This window comes from Dreissena polymorpha, chromosome 4, assembly GCF_020536995.1.
Source record: "Dreissena polymorpha isolate Duluth1 chromosome 4, UMN_Dpol_1.0, whole genome shotgun sequence".
Classification (NCBI taxonomy): Eukaryota; Metazoa; Mollusca; class Bivalvia; order Myida; family Dreissenidae; genus Dreissena; species Dreissena polymorpha.
Genome location: NC_068358.1, coordinates 48,735,800 through 48,760,478, shown reverse-complemented (window position 1 = coordinate 48,760,478; position 24,679 = coordinate 48,735,800). Strand labels below are relative to the sequence as shown.

The 24,679-nt window shown below is 37.5% G+C and overlaps 1 protein-coding gene across 10 annotated transcripts in view; it reads right to left on the bottom strand.

Annotated features, from left to right (window-relative positions):
* Positions 1 to 848: 848 nt before the first annotated feature.
* Positions 849 to 24,679, bottom strand: part of LOC127878149 (nucleolar protein 6-like) — a 57,864-nt gene continuing 34,033 nt past the window's right edge. For all 10 annotated transcript variants that reach the window (XM_052424587.1, XM_052424586.1, XM_052424592.1 and 7 more), the window contains 16 exons: positions 23,719 to 23,839; positions 22,009 to 22,172; positions 18,691 to 18,806; positions 17,448 to 17,625; positions 17,025 to 17,147; positions 15,951 to 16,102; positions 15,423 to 15,675; positions 14,888 to 15,008; positions 14,049 to 14,203; positions 13,472 to 13,635; positions 12,752 to 12,904; positions 10,572 to 10,669; positions 10,015 to 10,226; positions 8,407 to 8,592; positions 8,096 to 8,197; positions 849 to 1,089 (listed from right to left, as the gene is read on the bottom strand). In XM_052424587.1, the coding sequence (XP_052280547.1) occupies positions 931 to 1,089; positions 8,096 to 8,197; positions 8,407 to 8,592; positions 10,015 to 10,226; positions 10,572 to 10,669; positions 12,752 to 12,904; positions 13,472 to 13,635; positions 14,049 to 14,203; positions 14,888 to 15,008; positions 15,423 to 15,675; positions 15,951 to 16,102; positions 17,025 to 17,147; positions 17,448 to 17,625; positions 18,691 to 18,806; positions 22,009 to 22,172; positions 23,719 to 23,839 (2,457 nt within the window). In that variant the 3' untranslated portion in view covers positions 849 to 930. The remainder of the gene's footprint in view (positions 1,090 to 8,095; positions 8,198 to 8,406; positions 8,593 to 10,014; positions 10,227 to 10,571; positions 10,670 to 12,751; positions 12,905 to 13,471; positions 13,636 to 14,048; positions 14,204 to 14,887; positions 15,009 to 15,422; positions 15,676 to 15,950; positions 16,103 to 17,024; positions 17,148 to 17,447; positions 17,626 to 18,690; positions 18,807 to 22,008; positions 22,173 to 23,718; positions 23,840 to 24,679) is intronic.

Here is a 24,679-nt window from a genome sequence, read left to right as displayed (position 1 = left end):
GTCATCCTTCAAGGTCAGATGTCAAATATATGTGGCCAAAATGGATCATTTTATGAGTACTTTTGCAATATTGAAGATAGCAACTTGATATTTGGCATGCATGTGTATCTCATGGAACTGCACATTTTGAGTGGTGGAAGGTCAAGGTCATCCTTCAAGGTCAGAGGTCAAATATATGTGGCCCAAATCGCTAATTTTATGAATACTTTTGCAATATTGAAGATAGCAACTTGATATTTGGCATGCATGTGTATCTCATGGAGCTGCATATTTTTAGTGGTGAAAGGTCAAGGTCAAGGTCATCCTTCAAGGTCAAATATATGGGTCAAAATTATGTCACTTCTGCAATATTGAAGCTAGCAATTTTATATTTGAAATGCATGTGTATCTCATGGAGCTTCACATTTGAGTGGTGAAGGGTCAAGGTCAAACGTCATATAGGGGGACATTGTGTTTCACAAACACATCTTGTTTTATTATGTAATAAGTTCTGGTGATTTTGAACTTTTCACCTTAAAATCAATAAGCCTCTTCTTTTCCTGCCAAGTACCCAGCAAACAAATGAAACTACATGTATATCATAGCATTGTCTAGATATTGTTAATAAACAACATGGCAAATATATAAATATTTACATGTACACATAACATAGATATGCAAGCATCAACCTACGACTCAAAAACCTTAAGGAATTCAAGAAAAACATAGTTTTAAAAGGAACCCGAATGTGTCTTACAAGCTTGTATACTGCAAACTTGTGTTGAGATCAAAACCTAATAAGGCTGGATTACCAGCACACAACTTGTTTTCAAATTTACCACTTAAGAATGAAAGAACAACAATTTAAAGATTACTGTACTTGTTTAATAACTCAATAATAAGACATTTGCACAATATATAATAGAATATAAAGTCTAATTTGCACGTGAATCAAGCTGGTTTTTTGTTCAACTCAATGGAGCGAACGATGCCTTTGCCCAGCACCTTGATATCTTCAATGACTGCATCAACATTGAGGGTGACCATCAGCTGCTCGGTTGTCTGTGAAGATGTCCCGAGATCCAGCTTTGTGTGGTTGACATGGGAAACCTACCATAAAGTACACGATTTAATAACATAGCACACAAATGCCAAGATGCATGGTCTATTTCAATATGGTTGATAACTAGTGTCATTGTAGTGACAAAGATACCCATAAAATAAATTCTATTGTCACTTAACTTTAACCAGGGTTACACATTTCCAAGAAAAAAAAACAATTAAGATGCTTTATTCTTATCCCCACGTTTTTCGGAGAAAAAGTGGGGATATTGTATTGATGTGCGTCTGTCCGTCCTGGCCACCTGCTCCTCCTACACTATTAGTACTAGAACCTTGAAACTTACATACATGGTAGCTATGAGCATATGTGCGACGGTGACAATGACGGAATTTTGATCTGACCCCTGGGTCAAAAGTTATGGGGGTTGGGGCGGGGCCGGGTCAGAGATTTTCACTTATTTTTATGCCCCCCAGGTATGGTGCATTGGCCATAACTTTTGCAATATTGATGATAGCAACTTGATATTTGGCATGCATGTGTATCTCATGGAGATGCACATTTTGAGTGGTTAAAGGTTAAGGTCATCCTTCAAGGTCAAAGGTCAAAAAAACAAATCCAAGGGAAGTAATAAGCTTTAAAGGGAGGTATGTAAATACTGTAAAACCATTAAATTTCGTGAAATACGAATTTTCATGGAATTCGTTGGTCCACTGAACCACGAATTCAAGTACCAACGATTATTTATACATTCTTTTAGCCGAAATCAGGTCATTTCGGTCATTTCCGAATGTCATTTCCGACATTTTCTTTGTTTTCGGTTATCCGAGATATTTGTTTTTTGTAATAATTACTTCACTTCAGTAGGTCACATTACACAATTTCTTGATTAATTAAAATATCTCCGAATTGAAAATGTTTTCTGCCACTGAATCGTTAGCGACCTGTGTCAATAATGCTTCAGTCATAGACTGAGCCTTTGCAAAGTCGGGCAATCCTGCTATAGTAGGGGAACGTGTCTGAACTGTTTCCGTTTTCAACCATTTTGAAAGAGACATTGTTTGATTGAGATATGCTAGTTAATACAATATGTTGTTTTCTTGATAAGTGTCTGGGTAATAATACTTTTTTACGTGACGTCGTCAAATATACAGTTTGCAGATTTATCACATATGTTAATTAGTGCCAATTAACGTTAAAAGAGATATAACGGTTTTCACACGTGTATTTTGGGGACCTTATTACTTAATTGTTACTACTAAGAGACCGATTGCGCTGATAATTGCACATATTGTCAAAACAACATTGATGGCAATAAGCGAGCAGGGACCCACATGTGCGCCGCTTTATCGATCTTTTTGACAATTATTGGCATTCGGCAACACTTTCATGTTTCGGTGCACATTAACCCCAAGTCTTGCTGTCAACACAGATTAGCAGATTATGCTTCGTTATTACTCTGGTTGTTTAAATAAAAGTTTAATTATTATTCCCCCAAAAAATGAAATCCACGAAATTACGTGCCAACGAATTTGTTGATATTTATTAAACCACGAAATTTCATACCGACGAATTTCTATATGTTTACAGTAACCTGCCAAATGATATAAAAATTTTAATAAATCAAAGTGGCGCATAGAGTTACACAGTAGTGGCGCAGAGATGTATTTAGTATTCAATTGTTTGTGTTAACTCATCTGTGAAATGGTTTAGCTCAATCTAATGTTTATACAAGGCATTATAAAATATTGGCGCAAAGGGACACCTGTATATGAGAGAAGAGATAGAATGCAGTCAAGCATGAGAAACTCATGGAATATAGCCTCAAGAATCTATAAAAGGGCTGAAATTATTTGTGCAATTACAATTTTAGACTCATTACTGAAAATCTGTCAAAGTGTGTGGGAAAAATGTGAGAAACAATTTAAAGCAAGATGGACTTTGAACAGGCACATCAAAGACAGACTTGAAATTCAACATATTCATTGTTGTGTACAAGATTGCGATAGAAAATTTCTGAGACGCTAATATTGAGTCAACCATTTAACCTCAAAACATAACTTTTCCAAAACAGATGCAAGAAGACTGGCTATAAGAGAGCATGTTCAGTCATTTCATAAGTCATTCCAATTAGGATGACATGTACATAATTGACTACAGTGAAGTTGATTCATTATTAGATTTGTAAGGAGAGCAGGATGAGGAGAAGAAATTAGGGTATAGATTTTTACTCATTTTTTAGGTTATTTTACATTAACTTCTTAATTTCTACATTGAATTACTTCAAATTTATACTGAACATCTCTTATGACAATACGGTCAATCTCAACTATGCATGGCCCCATTACCAACCCTGGGGCGCCCCTGTGTCAAACATGTGGCATGGGGATACGCGTCGGCCTCTGCCGCGCCATTTCTAGTTTAATGTTGTCATTATGTTCCAAAAAGAAAAGTACAAAATTATGCAGTATTATCTGAAAAACATAATTTAAGGGTTAGGTGAGGGGGGGGGGATTCATGGTTTTACATTTTGAAGATTGTAACCAGCAAAAAGAAGTATCTTACTTAAAGTTTTCATGTGTTATTCCTTGGCATAAGTATATTTGTAACAAAACTGGACATCTCACTATCATCAGTGATTTGCAACCAATGTAAAACTTGACACATATATGTCAAGTTTGACTTCTATATATATAGGAAAGTAGATGACAAAGGTGCTAAATATGTCACTCTGTGTGAAAGGGTAAATGGTTTCCTTTGTGGACAGATAATAGCTCCTTAGAAAATTCCGCATGCCTCACACATGTCAAACAAGGGACAATTTGAAACTAGTTTATGGCAGTCTCTGTCTCTTTTTAGTTGTGTTTGGTAATTGAGGTAGTATACTGGAACAGTTGGATTACATAATTTGAAGTTGAATATGGCTTTGATGAAAGAAAAGTTTCTTTTAGGATATTTTTAACCCCGCCATATAAAAAAGTTGATGCAAAATGCGGTAAATTTATGCAAAAGTGGGGGCCCCGTCTTATAGTCAACCCGTTTATAATAGAAGAAGTATGGTAACTTTATTGCCCTAATTTTCTAGAGATTGAAGATGAATGCAGTACAACGGACATAATACAATTCAAATGTAAAAATAATACAAAGCATACCCCTTAACTCAGGTACAAGAACAGTGTATGCAAGGTAAAAGGATTGTTTGTGGTATTATTTAACTGAATCTAGTGAGACACTTTATCGAATATGAAAAGCTGTTTGATCTGCATACAAAGAAAACCAACAGACTATCGCACTAATAGACTCATACCTTCTGCACATTTTCTTAATGACAAATTTTTTTAAGTGAAACTTTTATATAAATTCTTCAAAGGAGATAGTAGAATGGAGTACAGGTATGGCTACGACACAAAACATAAAAGTTTAGGCATGTTTTATTAAAAGCCATCAAAAGGTATAGGAGGTGTTGATCAGATATATTTTACAAACAGACAAAGGGCATTCCTATAATCTCCCTCCTGCTTTGTGGCAGGCAATAACAAGAGCACCGCCTTGCGGGTGCAGACCGTTCATCTATTTTTCTTTTCAAAGGTGTAGGGACCTATCTTAATTACAATCACAAAGGAGGGAGGGGTGGAGTGGAGAGGGGTGTATAGTGTGGGGTTGTGGTCATTTATTACATTATCTTCCAAAAAAGCAAAAAAATGCATAAACATATATATTTTTTTTGGGGGGGGGGGATTCTTGGGTGGGATGGTTGGATGGTGTTTCAAAAATAAAATAATATAACTAAATATTTGTGTTTTTTAACCATGTTTGAAAAAAACAGGCGATGTGTTTGTCAGAAACACAATGCCCCCTATTGCGCCGCTTTGAAATTATTTTTTTGACCTTGAAGGATGACCTTGACCTTGAAGGATGACCTTGACCTTGAACTTTCACCACTCAAAATGTGCAGCTTCATGAGAACACCGCTTTGAATTATTTTTTTTACCTTTGACCTTGAAGGATGACCTTGACCTTGAAGGATGACCTTGACAGATGACCTTGACCTTCAACTTTCACCACTCAAAATGTGCAGCTTCATGAGAACGCTGCTTTGAATTATTTAATTTTTTTTACCTTGAAGGATGACCTTGACCTTGAACTTCCACCATTCAAAATGTGCAGCTTCATGATAATTTTTATTTTTTTTACATTTGACCTTGAAGGTTAACCTTGACCTTGAAGAATGACCATGACCTTGAACTTCCACCACTCAAAATCTGCAGCTTCATGAGAACACCACTTTGATTTTTTTTACCTTTGACCTTAAAGGATGACCTTGACCTTGAAGGATGACCTTGAATTTCCACCACTCAAAATGTGCAGCTTCATGAGAACACCGCTTTGAATTTTTATTTTTTTTACCTTGAAGGATGACCTTGACCTTGAACTTCCACCACTCAAAATGTGCAGCTTCATGAGATATACATGCATGCCAGATATCAAGTTGCTATCTTCAATATTAAAAAAGTTATGGCCAATGTTAAAGTTTTCGGACAGACAGACGCCATTTATTTGACATTTGACCTTGAAGGATGACCTTGACCATCACCTTTCACCACTCAAAATGTTCAGCTCCATGAGATACACATGCATGCCTAAATATCAAGTTGCTATCTACAATATTGAAAAAGTTACGGCCAATGTTAAAGTTTTCGAATGGACAGACACCATAAATTTGACATTTGACCTTGAAGGATGACCTTGGCATTGACCTTTCACCACTCAAAATGTGCAACTCCATGAGCTACACATGCATGCCAAATATCAAGTTGCTATCTTTAAAAGTGAAAAAGTTATGGCCAATGTTAAAGTTTTTTCAGACGGACGGACAGACTAACTGACATACTGACAGACTTTTCAAGTGCTATATGCCACCGTACCGGAGGCATAAAAATTATTTAATTATGTTTTTGGTGTGGGAGGTATAGTATGAGGGTATGGTGGTTTTATTTATTAGATTATCTTTAATTAAAAAAAAAATGGGGGGGTGATTCGGATGGGGGGGGGGGGGGGAGGTGATTCGGAGGGGAGGGGATTCAGGGGGGGGGGGATGGTTTGGGTGGAGTCTATTGTGGTATGTCAGGTAAGAGTTGTTTTGTCAAAGTATCAATCGAATCTAATCATAAATTAAGAAGTTATGGCAATTTTAGCAAAATTTAATAATTTGACCTTGAGAGTCAAGGTCATTCAAAGGTCAAGGTAAAATTCAACTTGCCAGGTACAGTACCCTCATGATAGCATGAAAGTATTTGAAGTTTAAAAGCAATAGCCTTGATACTTTAGAAATAAAGTGGATCTAAACACAAAATGTAACCATATATTCAATGTTACTAAGTCAAAAAAGGGCCATAATTCCGTAAAAATGACAACCAGAGTTATGCAACTTGTCCTTTACTGTACCCTTATGATAGTTTGCGAGTGTTCCAAGTATGAAAGCAATATCTATGATACTTTAGGGGTAAAGTGGACCAAAACACAAACATAAACCAAATTTTCAAGTATAAAGGGCCCATAATTCTGTCAAAATGCCAGTCAGAATAACATCACTTTGCCTGCACATTCCCCTTATGATAGTTAGTAAGTTTTGCAAGTATGAAAGCAAAAGCTTTTATACTTAAGAAATAAAATGGACCTTAACACAAAACTTAACCAAATTTTCAATTTTCTAAGTATAAAAAGGGCACATAATTCTGTCAAAATGCAAGCCAGAGTTATCTAACTTTGCCTGCCCAGTTCCCTCATGATAGTAAGTAAGTATACCAAGTTTGAATGCAATAGCATTGATACTTTATGAAACAAGGGCTGTTTGTAAAACATGCATGCCCCCCATATGGGCTCTCCGTTGTAGTGACAGCCATTGTGTGAATATGTTTTTTGTCACTGTGACCTTGACCTTTGACCTAGTGACCTGCAAATTAATGGGGGTCATCTGCCAGTCATAATCAATGTACCTATGAAGTTTCATGATCCTAGCCATAAGCGTTCTTGAGTTATCATCCGGAAACCATTTTACTATTTCGGGTCACCGTGACCTTGACCTTTGACTTAGTGACCTGAAAATCAATAGGGGTCATCTGTGAGGCATGAACAATCTACCGATCAAGTTTCATGATCCTAGGAATAAGCGTTCTTGAGTTATCATCCGGAAACCCTTTTACTATTTCGGGTCACCGTGACCTTGACCTTTGACCTAGTGACCTGAAAATCAATAGGGGTCATCTGCGAGTCATGATCAATGTACATATGAAGTTTCATGATCCTAGGCATAAGAGTTCTTGAGTTATCATCCGGAAACCATTTTACTATTTCGGGTCACCGTGACCTTGACCTTTGACCTAGTGACCTGAAAATCAATAGGGGTCATCTGCCAGCCATTATCAATCTACCTACAAAGTTTCATGATCCTAGGCATAAGCGTTCTTGATTTATCATCCGGAAACCATTTTACTATTTCGGGTCACTGTGACCTTGACCTTTGACCTAGTGACCTGAAAATCAATAGGGGTCAACTGCGAGTCATGATCAATCTACCTATCAAGTTTCATGATCCTAGGCCTAAGCATTCTTGAGTTATCATCCGGAAACCATTTTACTATTTCGGGTCACCGTGACCTTGACCTTTGACCTAGTGACCTCAAAATCAATAGGGGTCATCTGCGAGTCATGATCAATGTACCTATGAAGTTTCATGATCCTAGCCCCAAGCGTTCTTGAGTTATCATCCGGAAACCACCTGGTGGACCGACCGACCGACATACCGACCGACATGTGCAAAGCAATATATCCCCTCTTCTTCGAAGGGGGGCATAAAAAGTGGACCTAAACGCAAAACTTAACCGGACGCCGACGCCAAGGTGATGACAATAGCTCAAATAATTTTGTTTATAAAATTGGTGAGCTAAAAAAAATTACCATTGGGATATGGTCAGTATTGATGACTGGGGCATGGTTTTTGGCCAGAAAGACAAATCTTAATGTTTGTTCCAGTATAGAACCCTGTCTCAGACATACCTTGAATTCTTTAGGTGTGAAGACATTTGGTTTCCAGATTAAACCAATCACATCCCCGCCGTGCTGATCATGGAAGAACAAGCAGACATCACTAAATGAGTCCTATAAATAGAAGCCATATTAATATGAATTCAAATCTTTTTAAATGGCCACATTTGTTTTCATCAAAATACCCACATGGTAATTATTACTAGTATTGTTTAAACTGACTCAAGAAAGAAGAATAAGACATTTTGCCTTGTATACTTTCATTTTAACTTTGGCAGGTTAATTTCCCACGATATTCTTGGACAAGACTGCTCACAACTGACCTTCAAGTCTTGTAAGAACAGCCGTGCTGGGTCGAACTCTGTCACTGGAAATCTCTCTTTATCCACTGATTTCCCATAACTGATTGTCTCCACACTTGTGCTTAAACCTTCCTGTTTCCGTGGTAACTGATTCTCATTCAAATAAATAAGAACGTCAAATACAGTCAGTGAAGGTCTGAACACAACCTGAAAGGTAAAGCACATGACATATGAGTAATTTCTAAATGGGCCTTGCATTTGGAAAACAGGGTTTAATGCATGTGTGTAAAGTGTTGTCACAGATAAGCCAGTGCAGTTCTCACAGGTTAATTAGGGACGACACTTTCCGCTTGTATGATATTTTTCATTCAAAGGAAATGTCTTCTTTGCAAAAATCCAGTTCATCCAGAAAGTATTCACCCTGATTAGCCTGTGAAGACTGTATAGGCTAGAAAGTATTGTCCCTGATTAGCCTGTGAAGACTGTATAGGCTAGAAAGTCTTGTCCCTGATTAGCCTGTGAAGACTGTATAGGCTAGAAAGTCTTGTCCCTGATTAGCCTGTGAAGACTGTATAGGCTAGAAAGTATTGTCCCTGATTAGCCTGTGAAGACTGTATAGGCTAGAAAGTCTTGTCCCTGATTAGCCTGTGAAGACTGTATAGGCTAGAAAGTATTGTCCCTGATTAGCCTGTGAAGACTGTATAGGCTAGAAAGTATTGTCCCTGATTAGCCTGTGAAGACTGTATAGGCTAGAAAGTCTTGTCCCTGATTAGCCTGTGAAGACTGTATAGGCTAGAAAGTATTGTCCCTGATTAGCCTGTGAAGACTGTATAGGCTAGAAAGTATTGTCCCTGATTAGCCTGTGAAGACTGTATAGGCTAGAAAGTCTTGTCCCTGATTAGCCTGTGAAGACTGTATAGGCTAGAAAGTCTTGCCCCTGATTAGCCTGTGAAGACTGTATAGGCTAGAAAGTATTGTCCCTGATTAGCCTGTGAAGACTGTATAGGCTAATCTGGGATGTCTATAGGACGATACTCTATACACAAGCATTAAGCCCTGTTTTCCCAGAGTAAGGTTCATAAAGATAAGCTGGCGACTACAAAATACTTCTTCATTCTTCATAAAACATAACAGAAATAGTCTTTTTTCAATAGCACTTATATTCACCAAACTTTCTTTAAAAAAACAAAACAAATCACACCATTGTTCTTTATCTGTTGACACATTTAAAACTTCAACTAGTTAAAACTTTATCATTTAAGGAAACATGAAACTACTGCTATTGTTTCTGATTTAGTAGTAACATTCATTCAATAGTTACCTTCACTACCCTTGGCAATAATTGAGCGTCTTGGAAAACTGGGCTTCACGCATGTAAGTTGAGTGTTGTTCCAGATAAGCATGTGCAGTCCACACAGGCTTATCAGGGACAACACTTTCCTGTGTTATGGAATATTACCTTTAGAGGAAGTATACAAAGGATCCAGTTAAGGCGGAAAGTGTCGTCCCTGATCAGCCTGTGCAGACTGCACTGGCCAATCTGCAACGACACTTTAAGCACATGCATCAAGCCCAGTTTTGCCAGAACTAGGCTCAATTGTTAAGTGCCAGCACAAGACGGTGTTTTACCTTGACCTCCTGTGTGTCGCCATGCAGTAGACTGTGTTGCAGCAGCTGTGCAGACTTGGCAGCCAGCAGGACCAGTCTTGTGAGGACTGCGGGCGAGGGCTCGTGCTTGGTCCAGTGCTGACTGTACTTGTCCAGCGGGGTGGAGATGAACATCAGTGGCAGAGTGGGGCGCTCCTTGGAGAACTTGGTGGGAATTTCAATCAAATCTGCATCTGAACAAAACAATTAAAGATTGACAACAAGAGGGGAATGTTGGCCCTGGTCGCTCACCTCAGTAGAATTAATGTTAAGTAAGGGTTGTAACAGTGTTTTGTGAAAAGGAAAAAATTGTTGTTTTGGCAGATATATAAATACATGCATCACAAATAGTTTGTTAATTGTTTGAAATTGACATTTATTACCAATTGCCTCAAAGCCATATTTAAGACTAGAGTATAAACAAGATTTTACTATAGCCAAATAAGGAAAAATGCCCTTCCCCCAGGCAGCAATATTTTTCAATGGACCGAAACCGGTACTAAATTCTGTTTGCTGATGTTCAGAATATTAACAAATACCTGTAAATTCACTGTTGAGGTTGATCAGTAGAGGGGAAGTCTTCCAGTCAAATGAGCTCAAAAAATCTAGAAACCTCTGAAACCCTACAAGCCCCGACCTGAAAATGTTAACAACAAGAGATGTGTTTGTCAGAAACACAATGCCCCCTATTGCGCCGCGTTGAAATAAAATTTCAATATATCATTTGGCAGGTTAAGAAATTATCTCCCTTTTAAAGCTTATTACTTACCTTGGATTGTATTATTTGACTTTTGACCTTGGAGGATGACCTTGACATTTCACCACTCAAAATGTGCAGCTTCAAGAGATACACATGCATGCCAAATATCAAGTTGCTATCTTCAATATTGCAAAAGTTATGGCCAATGTTTTCGGACGGACGTACAGACAGACTGAGGGACAGTTCAATGCTATATGCCACCCTACCGGGGGCAATAAAAGAGTGAAAGGCATACATCAAAGAAAATACACTGAAGAACATGGAACATATAACATTATGCATTGACAACATAACAAGATTATTTAATTTATAGGGAACATGTGCTGTATTCCATATCAGAAGACACCCAGTAAGATGTGTGAGTGAATGGGTATGGTTGTAAGCCCAGCCATGTTGTTTTTTTCATAATTTTTATTCAACCAATAAATTTGATGTCAACAGATCTTCCTTGCATAGACAAGATCAGCCCGAAATTGGTGAAAAAGGTTTAACATAGTTTTTTAATTAAAGTAACCCATTTTCCAACTCGGCCGATATTTCCATGCGACAAAAGTTTCATGAAGAGAGAGAGAGATGATTGTCGCTTCTAGTGTCCTGCAAGCTTTTTGATTAACTTAACCTCAAGACCTAGTTGTTTGGGCAAGATATAATAGGGAAACATATTATAACAAAATGTCATTAAGATCAGGCAATAAATGTGGCCTCTAGAGTGTTCACAAGCTTCTTCTATTATTGTCCATCTTATTTTTGATCCAGTGTTACCCAGTTTTGATGTCAGCTGAGATATCATTGTGGTAAACTTTATGACCAATTTAATGAAGATTAGGCATTAAGTGTGTCCTCTAGAATGTTCACAAGACTTTTCTTTGATTTTATAGTGCCTTTTTTTAAGCCCACATTACCCAGTTTTAAACTTGACCAAGCAAGTTTTATGAACATTGAATATTAAAGTGTGACTCTAGAGTGATCACAACCTTTTTCTTCAATTTGACATAATGACCTAGATTTCTACACCACATTTTCAAACTCGTCTGAGATATCATAGGGACAAATGTTCTGACCAAGTTCAATAAAGAATAATCAATTAATGCGGCCTCTAGTGTGTTAACAAGCTTTTTCTTAAATTGGACCTATTGAACTACCTATTCATCTCACGTGACCCAGTTTTGAACTCACAAGGCCAATGTTGAATATGCATGAAAGGCGACACAGGACAAACCTCGGACAAAAGGCTATCACAAAAGCTCAACATGCTCAGGAGAACTGAAAATCAATTGGTATTTTTCACTCCTCTTAAGTAACCAGTATGAACATTTAGATGATCATAGGTAAAAGCATTCTCTGAATATGTGTGGAAACCAATTTTATGATACAAACCTCTGTGACCTTGACCTTTGGAGATCTCACATTCAACAGGCATCTCTCCTTTCTCCAAGGTAACCACGATACCTTTTTGCCTGATTGTAGGTCAAAGCATGTTCAATAAATCGTGCAGAAATGAATTGACTGTGACAAGCACTTGTGAGCTGTAAACCTTGAAATCAATTGTCATCTTTCTTTCCTCACATGTAAACATCATACCAATTTAAATTGGTATCTGTATAAGGCATATATAACATGCTGAAATGTATGGTCTATGGAGGGACTAACCAATCAAACGACTGACAGACAGGTACAAAGCAATATGAACCCTTGTCTACTAAGTGGGTCATAATAAGAACACAATCGCACCATTGCCTTTATGGGCTGTATGCAAGTGCGTAAAGGGCCATCACAGATTAGCCTGTGTAGTCCACACAGGGTAATAGGGACATACAATTCCGCTATAATGATATTTATGTTAAAAAAGACTCCTCTAAGCAAACAAGTTAAGGAGGAAAGTGTTGTCCCTGATCTGGGACGACAATTTCAGCATATGTGCATTAAGCCCAGTTTTCCCAGAAGATGACTCATGTGTACCTGGGTATGGAGTATGGGGCAGGGGACAGGAAGAGGTGTGCCACTATCAGCTCCACGGCCACAGGGTGTATGTAGTCCGCCAGCATGTGAGAGCTCACCCAGCGTTTAGCCAGCCGTGCAGTAGCACAGAAGCATGAGTGCTGCTGCTGCAGTCTGTAACATGAGATATAGTGAAAATGCAAGAATATGCTGTAGTCAGTAACATGCTGATATAGGGAACATGCAAGAATAATGCAGGAGTTTTTAGTCATTTATCAAGGTCTGTTTTAAGGATACTAGCTGATCTTCAGGTAGGCATAGAACATATGAGTCGTGTTCTGACAAAACTGGGCATAATGCATGTGCGTTAAGTGTCGCCCCAGATTAGCCTGTGCAGTTCGCACAGGCTTATCAGGGATGTCACTTCCGCTTTTATGACATTTTTTGTTTGAATGAAATCTCTTCTTAGCAAAAATCCAATTTAGGCAGAAAGTGTCGTCCCTGATTAGCCTGTGCGGACTGCACAGGCTAATCTGGGACGACACATTACGCACATGCATTATGCCCATTTTTTTCAGAAAGCGGCTCATATACATACAGCATTCTAGTAGGATTGGTTCTGTATATAACTTTTTATACCCTACACTTCGTTTTTGCTACATTTTGTTGTGATTCTTTTAAAGCTTAATTCTTACCAAAAGAAAATCAATGTAAAACTCCCAGTACAGGTTCTATGCCTACCCGTGGAGTGTGCTCGTCAATCGTGGCAGTGCAATTGTCTCCCTCTCCAGTACGAGGGCCTCCTCTGTGTCGCGCTTGACCAGTTTACCGTCCGTGGTGCGCAGGCTTCTCAGCTGGCTGATCTCCCTTGTGTAACAGAGCACCAGGCGAAATACGTAATGGTCCTGTATGGAACAATGCTTTGGAATACAGATTCATTAAGAAAACTGGTAAAAATCGGCATCAAGTCCAAGCATTTTTTCCTGAGTTCTAATTTGCATTATCATAGGGCAAAGGATTCTCAAGACATTGTAAAGAAACAAGACGGTCTCTGGACAGACCATATGGCCGTGTGACAGGTGCAACAAACCTCCTCTTCTTCAAAGGGGGTCATTATTAACCAGTCCAAGGCTTTCAGGCTATTTTCAACCACTGATTGACAAGTTCTGGTGGTACATTTAGACTAGATTCAAGTTTTAAATGCTTCATTTCGACACATAAGACACCAATGAGCCGCAAACAGCATACAACCTGAACAGCCTGCGAGTTACTTGCAGGCTATTCTCATTTTATGCTGGTTGCATAAAGCAGTTTGTACCTTTACAATGTCAACATGACCGACGCCGACCCTGGTAGGCAGACTGAATGTGGTCCTCAGTGCCTGGGCAAGCTGCAGGTGGAACGCAGCCTTCAGTCGCCTCATGGCATCCAGGTTGTCTGGCCACTTACCACTGCCCTCCAGCGTGCACACAACTGTGAACACACACACCACAATTGAAAGATTTATTGGAACCATTCTGTGCTAAAGTGAGTCACATGCACACAGGTGCGCAGTCTGATCAGGACCTTCCCTGTCCGCTTTACAGTCATGGAAGATTTAGAGGCATAATTGTTGGACAGCGTAGGTCTTGACCAGACTGTGCAAATGTGAAGGCTGATCTGAAGATACACTTGCAGTATATGGCATAAGAACCATTTGTGCATAATGCCGATTTATTAGTGTTGAAAGAGTAATTAAGTCAATTAGCTAGTACTAGAAAATGGGAAGTATGAGCTGTAACATTTCTATGTCATTTATATTTTTGTGTCATAGTTTTGAAGGAGACACACAAGTTAATAAGCATTCAAAGTATCAATTATGTACTAAAAATAAACAAGATGGTGTTAAAATGCTGTGCTACTACACATTCTGTTACTTTTGTTCCATAGTGCTGAAAGTGCTTATTTACATCACTGGTAGTTATGTTCTTCCTCAATCTATGACCTTAAACGAATGTAAAGCAGGTCTGATCATAACCTGCTCACATATTGTTAGCGGTAAGCTATAGTGAAAGCCTCTTGTTTTTTGTGAATGTTAACATCGTTTAAAAACTGGAGGTCACAATTCTTTTTATCACATTATAAACACATTTACTAATTTAGGCACCAAGAATTTACCTTTCAGTAGATGTGTGTATGGAGGACACGGTTTATTGACGACCGGTATGTAGCGCTTCACTCCGTGCTCCAGTGACCGCTCCTCGGGGTGACGGAACGTGCATGGCAAGGGAGGGAATACCTGCAATATCACAATATGGAAAACAGCAGTGACATGAGATGGTACTATTATTGTTGATAGATCAGCATAGCATAAAAAGAACATTTCTGCTTCCTTTTAATATTTGGGTAAGCTATTGTTGATCCTACGGTGCAATTGACGCTGTTAACTATCACTAGATTGTAGTTTAGAGTATTTGATATACTGGACAATTAAATTGACCACACCATACAATACCATACCACACCCTACTGTACAGTACCATTCCATACCATACCATGCTATATAGTGTACTATATATCGTACACTGTTACACATACAAAATCAAACAATTAAATGACAATCAAGTTGTTGTTGAGCTTCTTTTATAAAGTAAAATGTCTATTTGTTCAACCAGCCATTGATGTTTTGCAAGCAGTAAGATCACCCACTGACCTCTGTAAAGCGGAAGCAGGCAGATGCTCCCTGTACAGTGTTGATAGTGAGGGGGAGGTCAGGCAGCTGTCGCAGCAGCTTGCACACTGAGTCGTACACAGTCATCACCGCGGTGATCTGCTCCTCTCCTGTACCATACTGAAGAGTTCCTTTCTCCTCCACCTCCTTACTGGAGAGCTTCACGGGCAGATGCAGAAGGCTGTTGAGTTGACCCCCTATATACTGGACATGGTCACCTGATATGCTAGCATGTCTGTGAAAATATGGGAATAAAGGTGTTTATATGGCAAGCATTTCATCTTAGCAAATAATGCAAAGTAAAATGACAGTAAATGTCAAGTATCAACTTGATACAAAAAACTGAACAAGTACAAAATCAATTTAAAGTGTTACTCAAACTGATGTTTAATTGTATCAACTGTTATTATCAATGATTTAACATGTAGGGTATTCCAAATTGTTGCGTACCAGAACACAAGAATGGTGGAATCATGGACAATAATGGAAGTAAAATAATGAAATTCCAACCTTGCAAGTGTGTGTTTGATGACAAGGTCACAGACTTGTTGTCGCTCAGAGATAGCACCATCTGCCATCCATAGCACTGCCTCACAAATGCCACCATCTTGAAACCGACGCAGCTCACATTTATCTCCCCAAAATAGACGGAACTCTGCAGCCTGATGGCAAAGAATAGAAAACAATAGTGTTAACAGGAAATGGCATCATCCAAAATCTGTCTTTACTAGTAGCACAAAGAAAATATTTAATTTAGTTGTACTGATGGTAAACATAATCAAGTATAATTTATGTTCCATTTGAAATAGCATCTTTTTTTCAAACGTAAAAATAGATTTGCATTCAATTCCATGCACACATTTTACACAAAACATGTAACCTTTTCATCTACTACATATGCAGTATTGATATTTTTCAAAAGAATAAATGGTTTTATTTTTTAGAGACACTCAAATAAATTAAGATCTGAATGTTTATATTTCATTAGCTTAAGGTTGTAAAGATAGAGCCAAAGAAAAAATCCGACGCCACATGTCTGTATATGTAGGAAGTTTATAAACAACAAGAGATGTGTTTGTCAGAAACACAATGCCCCCCTCTGCGCCGCTTTGAAGCCATATATTTGACCTTTGACCTTGAAGGATGACCTTGACCTTTCATCACTCAAAATGTGCAGCTCTATGAGATACACGTGCATGCCAAACATCAAGTTGCTATCTGAAGCGACATTGAAGTTATGAGCATTTTTTCGAAACCTAAATGCGAAACCTAAATGCAAAGTGTGACAGAAAGACAGACAGACGGACGGATGGTCCGATCACTTTATGCCCTCCTTCGGGGGCATAAAAATGACCATTGTGACATGGTCAGTATTGATGACTGGGGCATAGTTTTAACATGAAAGACAAGATCTAAATGTTTTTTCCAGCATAGAACCCATTTTTTTTATCCTTTGTAGATCGGCCAGAAGTGTTTATTAGAAGGACAAGATAGACCAAGCTTAATGACCTGATTTTAAGGAATTATATTGGCCAAACATCTCTGCAATGTGACTAGGGTAAGAAATAAGAGTTAAATTCTCACCATAGGTGTGTTTGCCTCTGGGCCTTTATCCAGAATACTGAATGCATGTTCCTGGTCCAGAGAGAGACCGTATGTGAGATGCATGTCCTGGGCAGGGCGAGGCACTGGGTCAGTCATGTCCCACTGAAACAAACAAGATTTCATACATCATGGTTCCAAATGTAAAATTGCTCCAAAAGGTAAATACATGTAATAAAATCAATCAAAGTATGTGAATTTAAATGTTATGTCAGCATACAAGTGTGCCACTTATGTTTTTATTGAAATGGAACAGTTATAATAAATAAATAATTCTGATTTTTTTTAAACATTAATTGTTTGTTTCAAGATTGTTCTTGAATGCAAGTGACCAGGCAATTGACACAAACTTAGAAGAGGGATTAACAATACAAATTATAAACATTCATGATTGAGAGTACCCACCTGTGAAGGTATCCCACAGTACAGCTGTATTGCGGTGACTCTCTGTCGCAAGGATCGCTCTAGGAGACTCAATATGGCCGCCTGACACGCCCCTACTCTGTCGCCCCCATGGTCTACCACCTTGAGACCAATGTCTAGTCGCTCTACCATCTGATCTATACACTGTCCAAGGCTGATGCTGAAACAGGAACAGCCAATGTATATGTGCAGAATACAAAAATACACACTGGAAATCCGATAAACATTCTTCTTGTTTTTGGGACATCACACAATATCCCAAAGAGCTGTCTTTTTTATTAATGATAATGCTGTTATCTGACAGTTATTTCATTTTAGAACAAACAGCAATAAAATGTATAACAACCAGTTTACAAACACACGGCATGGAAAAACAAAATAAATTATATTGAAGAAATTCATTGTGTCTTGTTCTGAGAAAACTGGGCATAATGCATGTGCGTAAAGTGTCGTCCCAGATTAGCCTGTGCAGTCCACACAGGCTAATCAGGGAAGACACTTTCTGCTTTAATGGTATTTTTCGTTTAAAGGAAGTCCCTTTTTACCGAAAATCTAGTTTAAGCACAAAGTGTCATCCCTGATTAGCCTGTACGGACTGCACAGGCTAATCTGGGACCATACTTTACGCACATGCATTAAACCCAGTTTTCTCAGAACGCGACTCCATTGATAATTGCCATCAGTCATCTAGTTTGAAGAGAGACGCATGGCAGTAATGAGAGGTGTGGGTGGAAGCAGTTTTGGGGAAGATGTTGTTTGCGTTAAAAGTTTAAGCCCAATGCACTACTGACTTTTGACAAAAGGCAATCCAAATAGCTTACCCACTGCACGCTGTGTAGTTCTCACCCTTATATACTAAGAAAGTTATGCTCTTCACAAAATTGTAAATCCTGAAGAGAAATTTATGGTTCTTTTACTATTACTATGCACATTCACTTAAAGCCCTTGAAAATTATGTTAAGTTTACTAGTAATTTAAATCCCTAAAATAATTCCTGAGAAATGCTTTCAACAAGAAGAGAGACAGACTGAAAAACAAATGAACAGGCCAAGATTTTGCTATGTGCCTCACTTCGGGGTATAACAATAATTATAATACATTATCTGTTACTTATTTTTTATTCCTTCATATTGTAAAATATATATCCAGAGAAATAAGTTTAAGGGTATTGAATCGTGGAGATTGATTATTATTAATTTATGACATTTTAACGACTGCTACTTACTGAACCATGTGATCAAAGGACAGGTTGAATGGCATCTTCTTAATAAAGAGTTTATCAAAGCTGTCCAGATGTTTATTATCGAGCATTGACAATGCCATGACTGCTTCATGCTTCACCTGTGGACAAAAGGAAATACATACGCTATTGATGAAATACTTTCCATAAAGGGTAAAATTCTTAATGTTTGCAATTGTTTGCAATTGCACTAACTTTTTAATTGTAATGGCGTTAATGAATAACTCACTACAAATACAACATTTTCAGGATAAAACAGATGAATTTTCATATAAATGGTGGACTTTTTATACCAGAAGAAACAAAGACAAGGGACAAAATTGTCACAAAACCAGGTTTTCAATAATAAAAAAAGTCTGATAAAGGGAGACAACTGCAACTCAAAATATGCATTGCTACTGATTGTTCATCACAATTACCCCCCTTACTTCAAAATCAATCTGTTTTTCAACCCCGTGACCTAGTTTCTGACTCGGCATGACCCATATTCGAACTTGACCTAGATATCGTCTAGATACAACTTCTGACCAAGTTTCGTAAAGATCGGATGAAAACTATTTGAATTAGAGAGCGGACAAGCTTGTTCCGCCTGCCCGCCAGCCCGCCCGCATTCGCCAATCTAATAACCAGTTTTTTCCTTCGGAAAACCTGGTTAAAAATGTCCATCAATGAGTCCGTTACTTTTTCTAGCACAACCTGCAGCTTATTCTCCATAGACAAAGGAGGAAATAAAGTGTGGGTTATTCTGCAATTATTATTGGCGAAACCTGGTGTCTTTAACATATACAGTGACCCCGCGTTCTGGACAAGTCCGTTCCGACAGAAATTACCGGATTAACGAATCTTCCGGATTATTGAACCAGTGCCGTTTCAAGAGTTAAATATTTACCTTAAGACATAAACATTATGTTTATGTACATTTTCATACTTATTTCGCATCAAGAATGATATTTTCTTGTTATGCAGACATTTATTTAGTTTAAACAAGAATATCAGTGAAACTGATAGATGCTCCCCGATGATGCGCTTTGTCAATGTATGTGTTAATAAACACCTAAAAAATCTATTATTAGCCTCGGTGACCTTGACCTTGACCCCAGTGACCACAAACCTCATGAAAAGGTAGAGGTCCATGCAAGGTACCTTTATGCCAAATATGAAAGCGATTGGTTAAGTATTGAAGGCGCCATGAGAAACGGTAGCAAAAGTGTGACAGAAGGAAGTCTATTACATGTATTAGACTCTGTGACCTTGACCCCAGTGACCTCAAACCTCATCAAAAGGTAAAGGTACATGCAAGGTACCTACATGCCAAATATGAAAGCCATTGGTAAAGTATTGAAGGCGCTATGAGAAACGGTAGCAAAAGTGTGACAGAAAGAAGTCTATTATTAGCCTCGGTGACCTTGACCCCAGTGACCTCAAACCTCATCAAAAGGTAGAGGTCCATGCAAGGTACCTACATGCCAAATATGAAAGCGATTGGTAAAGTATTGAAGGCGCTATGAGAAACGGTAGCAAAAGTGTGACGGAAGGAAGTAAGTAAGGAAGGACAAACTGGCAACTATATGCTCCGCCGAAATTTTATTTCGGGGAGCATAAAAATCAAATGTTGTTAAACATTGTTAATACAAAAACGCGTAACCGAATTTTAGTACATGTACAAACACGATGTAAAGCTTTGTGAATGTTACAATCACACAATTAAGCGTTGACAGGCTTTTTCCGCCCTATGCCACGGGTCCGAAATTCGGCCCCATTCCCAATGCAAATCTGGTTGTTTTTTTCCCAATTGAAAAAAAAAATTCCCAATTCCAAAAAAAAAAAAAAAAAAAAAAATTTTTTTTTTTTTTTTTTTTTTTTTTTTTACCCTTTAAATATATAAGTTGACCTGATCTGGTGTAGAAAATAGAAAGTATTGCATAATTAAATTATCTGTTGCCTTGAATTTGTTTTAAGAAATGTAAAATATGTTAATGATTATTTAAGACTTTCCTTATTTTCCTCAAAATCCGGCGCTTCCCGTGATTTTTTTCACCTCAAAAAGGCCAAGCCTTTTCCCCAAATTCAGATTAAAAAGCCTGCACTAATCACACATGTTCACAATATTTTGTAAAATTTTAACAATAAGTTATCAAAATAGTCGTTATTTACCAGTTAACGGCTTCTTTGAAATATAAGAAACACTGTTTTAAATAATTTACATGCGATAATTTTTCCCAATTGAGCCAATTTTGCGATTAATTTTTTTCCCAAAATGGGGGTTTTCGCGACGCGAAATTCCCAAAATTCCAGTGTGGCGTTTTCCCAAAATGGAGCGGAAAAAGCCTGGTTGATAGCTTAGTATTGAATCGATATCTCGCCGTAGTATGACAGTATAAGTTGGAATGATTTTTCAACGCAAAACATCATCTTTTTATTTTGGTAAACATACAAAACTGTGAAAGCAAACTGTTAAATTTTCTGAACTTGCATGTCATTTTTAGTGATTAACAGTTTTGTGATGAAGGTCCAATTGTAATAAGCTTCTTAATTGTAGGAGTGTTCAACTCATTAAAGACATTAATTAAAATCAAACATCTAACTGAGTGTGTCATTTAAGATGCATTGTGTAATAATGACATCAATTTAAGTTTAAAGTTGGAGTCGAATCATGTTTAGTCACGCCTATTAGCTATCACGCCTGAACACAATAATATTTCACGCCTCGGTGATTGCGCTTTTGTTTATTAGGCGGGTGGGCTATTATGCCCCCATGTTGGGAAGCATCCGGATTAACGAGACATAATTACTGCTAAATACAAAGATCAGTGTTGCGAAATCTACGTCCGGATCCGGAATGAGAGATTCCGGACTTAACGGGGCAAAATACTGCATAATAAATCCGTTCCACTTGACTTTCGTCCGGATCGCGAGATTTCCGAACTATCGAGATCCAAATTAACGCGGGGTCACTGTATCTGAAAAATTCCCGAAAATTTAACATTTAAATATATGTTCTTTATCAGAAAACACATCACAATAGTAACAAACTTTATTTGCATTTGGAAATGTACTTTGTAGGGAGATGGGTGGAGTATAGATAAGGATAGTTCTAATGCATGCACTTTTAAAATACTCTTTCAGAAAATGATAAAGGTATTTGTGTAAGAATTAAAAATATATACTTACTATTGAAGTTTGCTTTGATATAACTAATGATATAATATAACTATAAGAAATACAATTGCATGTTATCAAATCACTTGTGTGTCTCACTTGCGATTATATGCCTGCTGATATATATAAGTATATAGAATGTACCCTGTTGTACACCGATCTGTCCAGTGTGTAAGCCATGTTCAGGTAGCCAGTTGGGTCCACAAAGACAACCTCAAAGTGCTGGTGGAAGTCACTCAGTAGGGGCATGTTCACATCCTTGTGTACTGCACACATGCTGATACCATTGTCCGTCCAGCTACTTTGGCCTGAATATACATACACCATTATTCAGGGATAGGAATCTGCTCATTGATAAACTTTATACCAGCAAGGCAGTATTACAATAATAATTGAAGTTTTCAGACACTCAAGTTTCCAGACACTGTCTTTTTTTTTAACCAAAATATGTATTTTTTGTTACTTCAATTTTTGGAACAACCGGATTTTCCCCTATAAATTAAAATTTTCGTACGGTTGCATTTTATCAGAATTAAACCTATCATATTTCTGTTAATCTGGTGAAACATCATACAGGTTTCAAAACCTGAGGACAGTCATAAAACCTCTGAGATGAATGTGAGAAGTCACAGGACCGTTAATCTTGTATTACCGTGGTAAATAGGCATGTATCATGGTAATATATAATGGCTTTACCCGATAATTAATGATTGGATCTTGAAAATATACAATAGGTTCTGCTAACTAAATTCTGAGGTTTTTTATTTGCATCCTTTCAAGAACAACTGTATGATTTCAATTAGAACAACAGATGAAGATCTGATTGCATGGGAAAATAAGTACTTTGTTTATAAGAGACTATATTCAACATACAATTATCTAAAGCAATACTCCACAACAAGTGTGACAGTGGAAATTAAACATCCATATTGTATATATCAAATGCATAGTACTGTACTCTGTGGTCAAAGTACAACCTTGGAATATCTTTCTATAAAACAAAAACAAACACAATAAAATTCTATAAGATTTATTGCCCACATTTTTTAAGCATTTATTACTAAATGACTCGGTACGGTATTTACAATCACATACTATCATTCATAGTTGACGTTATGAACAGGAATATAGGAACATCCAATACATAAGGTTTATTGTCAGAGTCTCTACATATTAAGACACTTTATTTCGGAAATATGTTTTCTTAATTTTCAGACAAATTGTTAACTGTCCAAATACTTAAAAAGGTTTAGAAATATTTTCATAGCTTTGAGAATTACAAACAGTTTTGATGGACAAAGTGTTTAGCCATTCATTAAGCTAGAACCAAAATTATTTGACAAGAAGTTCTTTTTAAACATTACAGTGTCAAAAGTGGACTTTAAGCTTACAAATGTCGTGGAATACTGTTCAAACTTGACTAAACTTGATCTGTCGTGACCAGACCTGTATACAATAAATTCAATATTTCTTCAGGAAAAACAACAGACTGACAATCTGTTTAGCCATTAAGACAGCAAGAACAGATCTGTCTTTTAAAAACATGTGGGAAGTGCTCTGGGAAAATGGGACTTAATTCATGTGTGCAAAATGTTTTCCTGTGTTAGCCTGCGCATTCCACACAGTTTCAAGTTTTAAGGTGAAAAGTGTAGTCCCTAATTAGCCTAGATGTGGATTGAACAGGCTTACAATCGTCACAACACTTAACACACATGCATTAAACCTTGCTTTCCTAAAGCAATGCTCATATGTATACTGTGGACTTTGTTCTTTGTTTTGTTCTGATATGACCAGTGTAGATTGAATTCAACGCAGTCACTGAGAACAAAATATAAGGCAAACCATATTACTCACTCAAGCGTAACAGGGTATTCCGGAACACCTGATAACTGCTCATAAACGTGCTGAGTTTTTTCTGCTCCAACAAATGTACCACGTACATCGTCATCAGGTAGTTGCTGAAACTCCCATACCCCTACAATAGGCAACATATCACATGTCAGGAAACTTACAAACATACTGGTAATGTAACAAGTAAATTTTAAGCAACCTAAGTACATGAATTAAAAGCATTCACACTCAAATCCCCATTATTTAAAATGGGCACTGAACAACCATGATTATTTGTACAATACACTGTTAATCAAATATAACATGTTCTGTTATAACTCAAAATCAAATACAACGCAGGTGGGTCTTGCAGCACTTTTTTCCTCCAACCTTTCATTTAAGTTTATAGCGTTTTCTATAAATTCAAATATGGCGGCACCCTTTTAGCTTGCACAATTGCTCGATTATAATTGATTAGATACTAATCATTACTGGGGCATTTGACAGTTTAAGTATGATAATCTATTGTTTGATGCAAATAAAAGAGGGCAAAATTGCATGAGTGTATCTATTTTTTGACGCTATAATGTTGGTACTTTTTATGTACTATCGATCTTTTGAATCATTGACAGCATTGACAAATTGTACAAGGCATGTTTCATTTTATTGAGATTTGTAGAAAATATGTGTTTACATATTGTCAGCTAAAATGCAAGTGAAAACTTAACAAGCAGAGAAATTCCATAAGTAATCCAGACAGTTAAATTACATGCAATGGAAGCGTAATTGTTAACACAAATTTACTTTAATTTTCGTCTGGTTTTCAGGAAGCCACTTGGTAGCACATATTTATAGCATGATTGCATATGACGCAATAAATAATTGTTTTGTATCGTACTGCAGTCAATATAAATTTAAATTCACTTGTCCATTGGTTGTTATAATGAAATCTGAACAGTGCCCAATGAAACCCCTTGCCAATAAT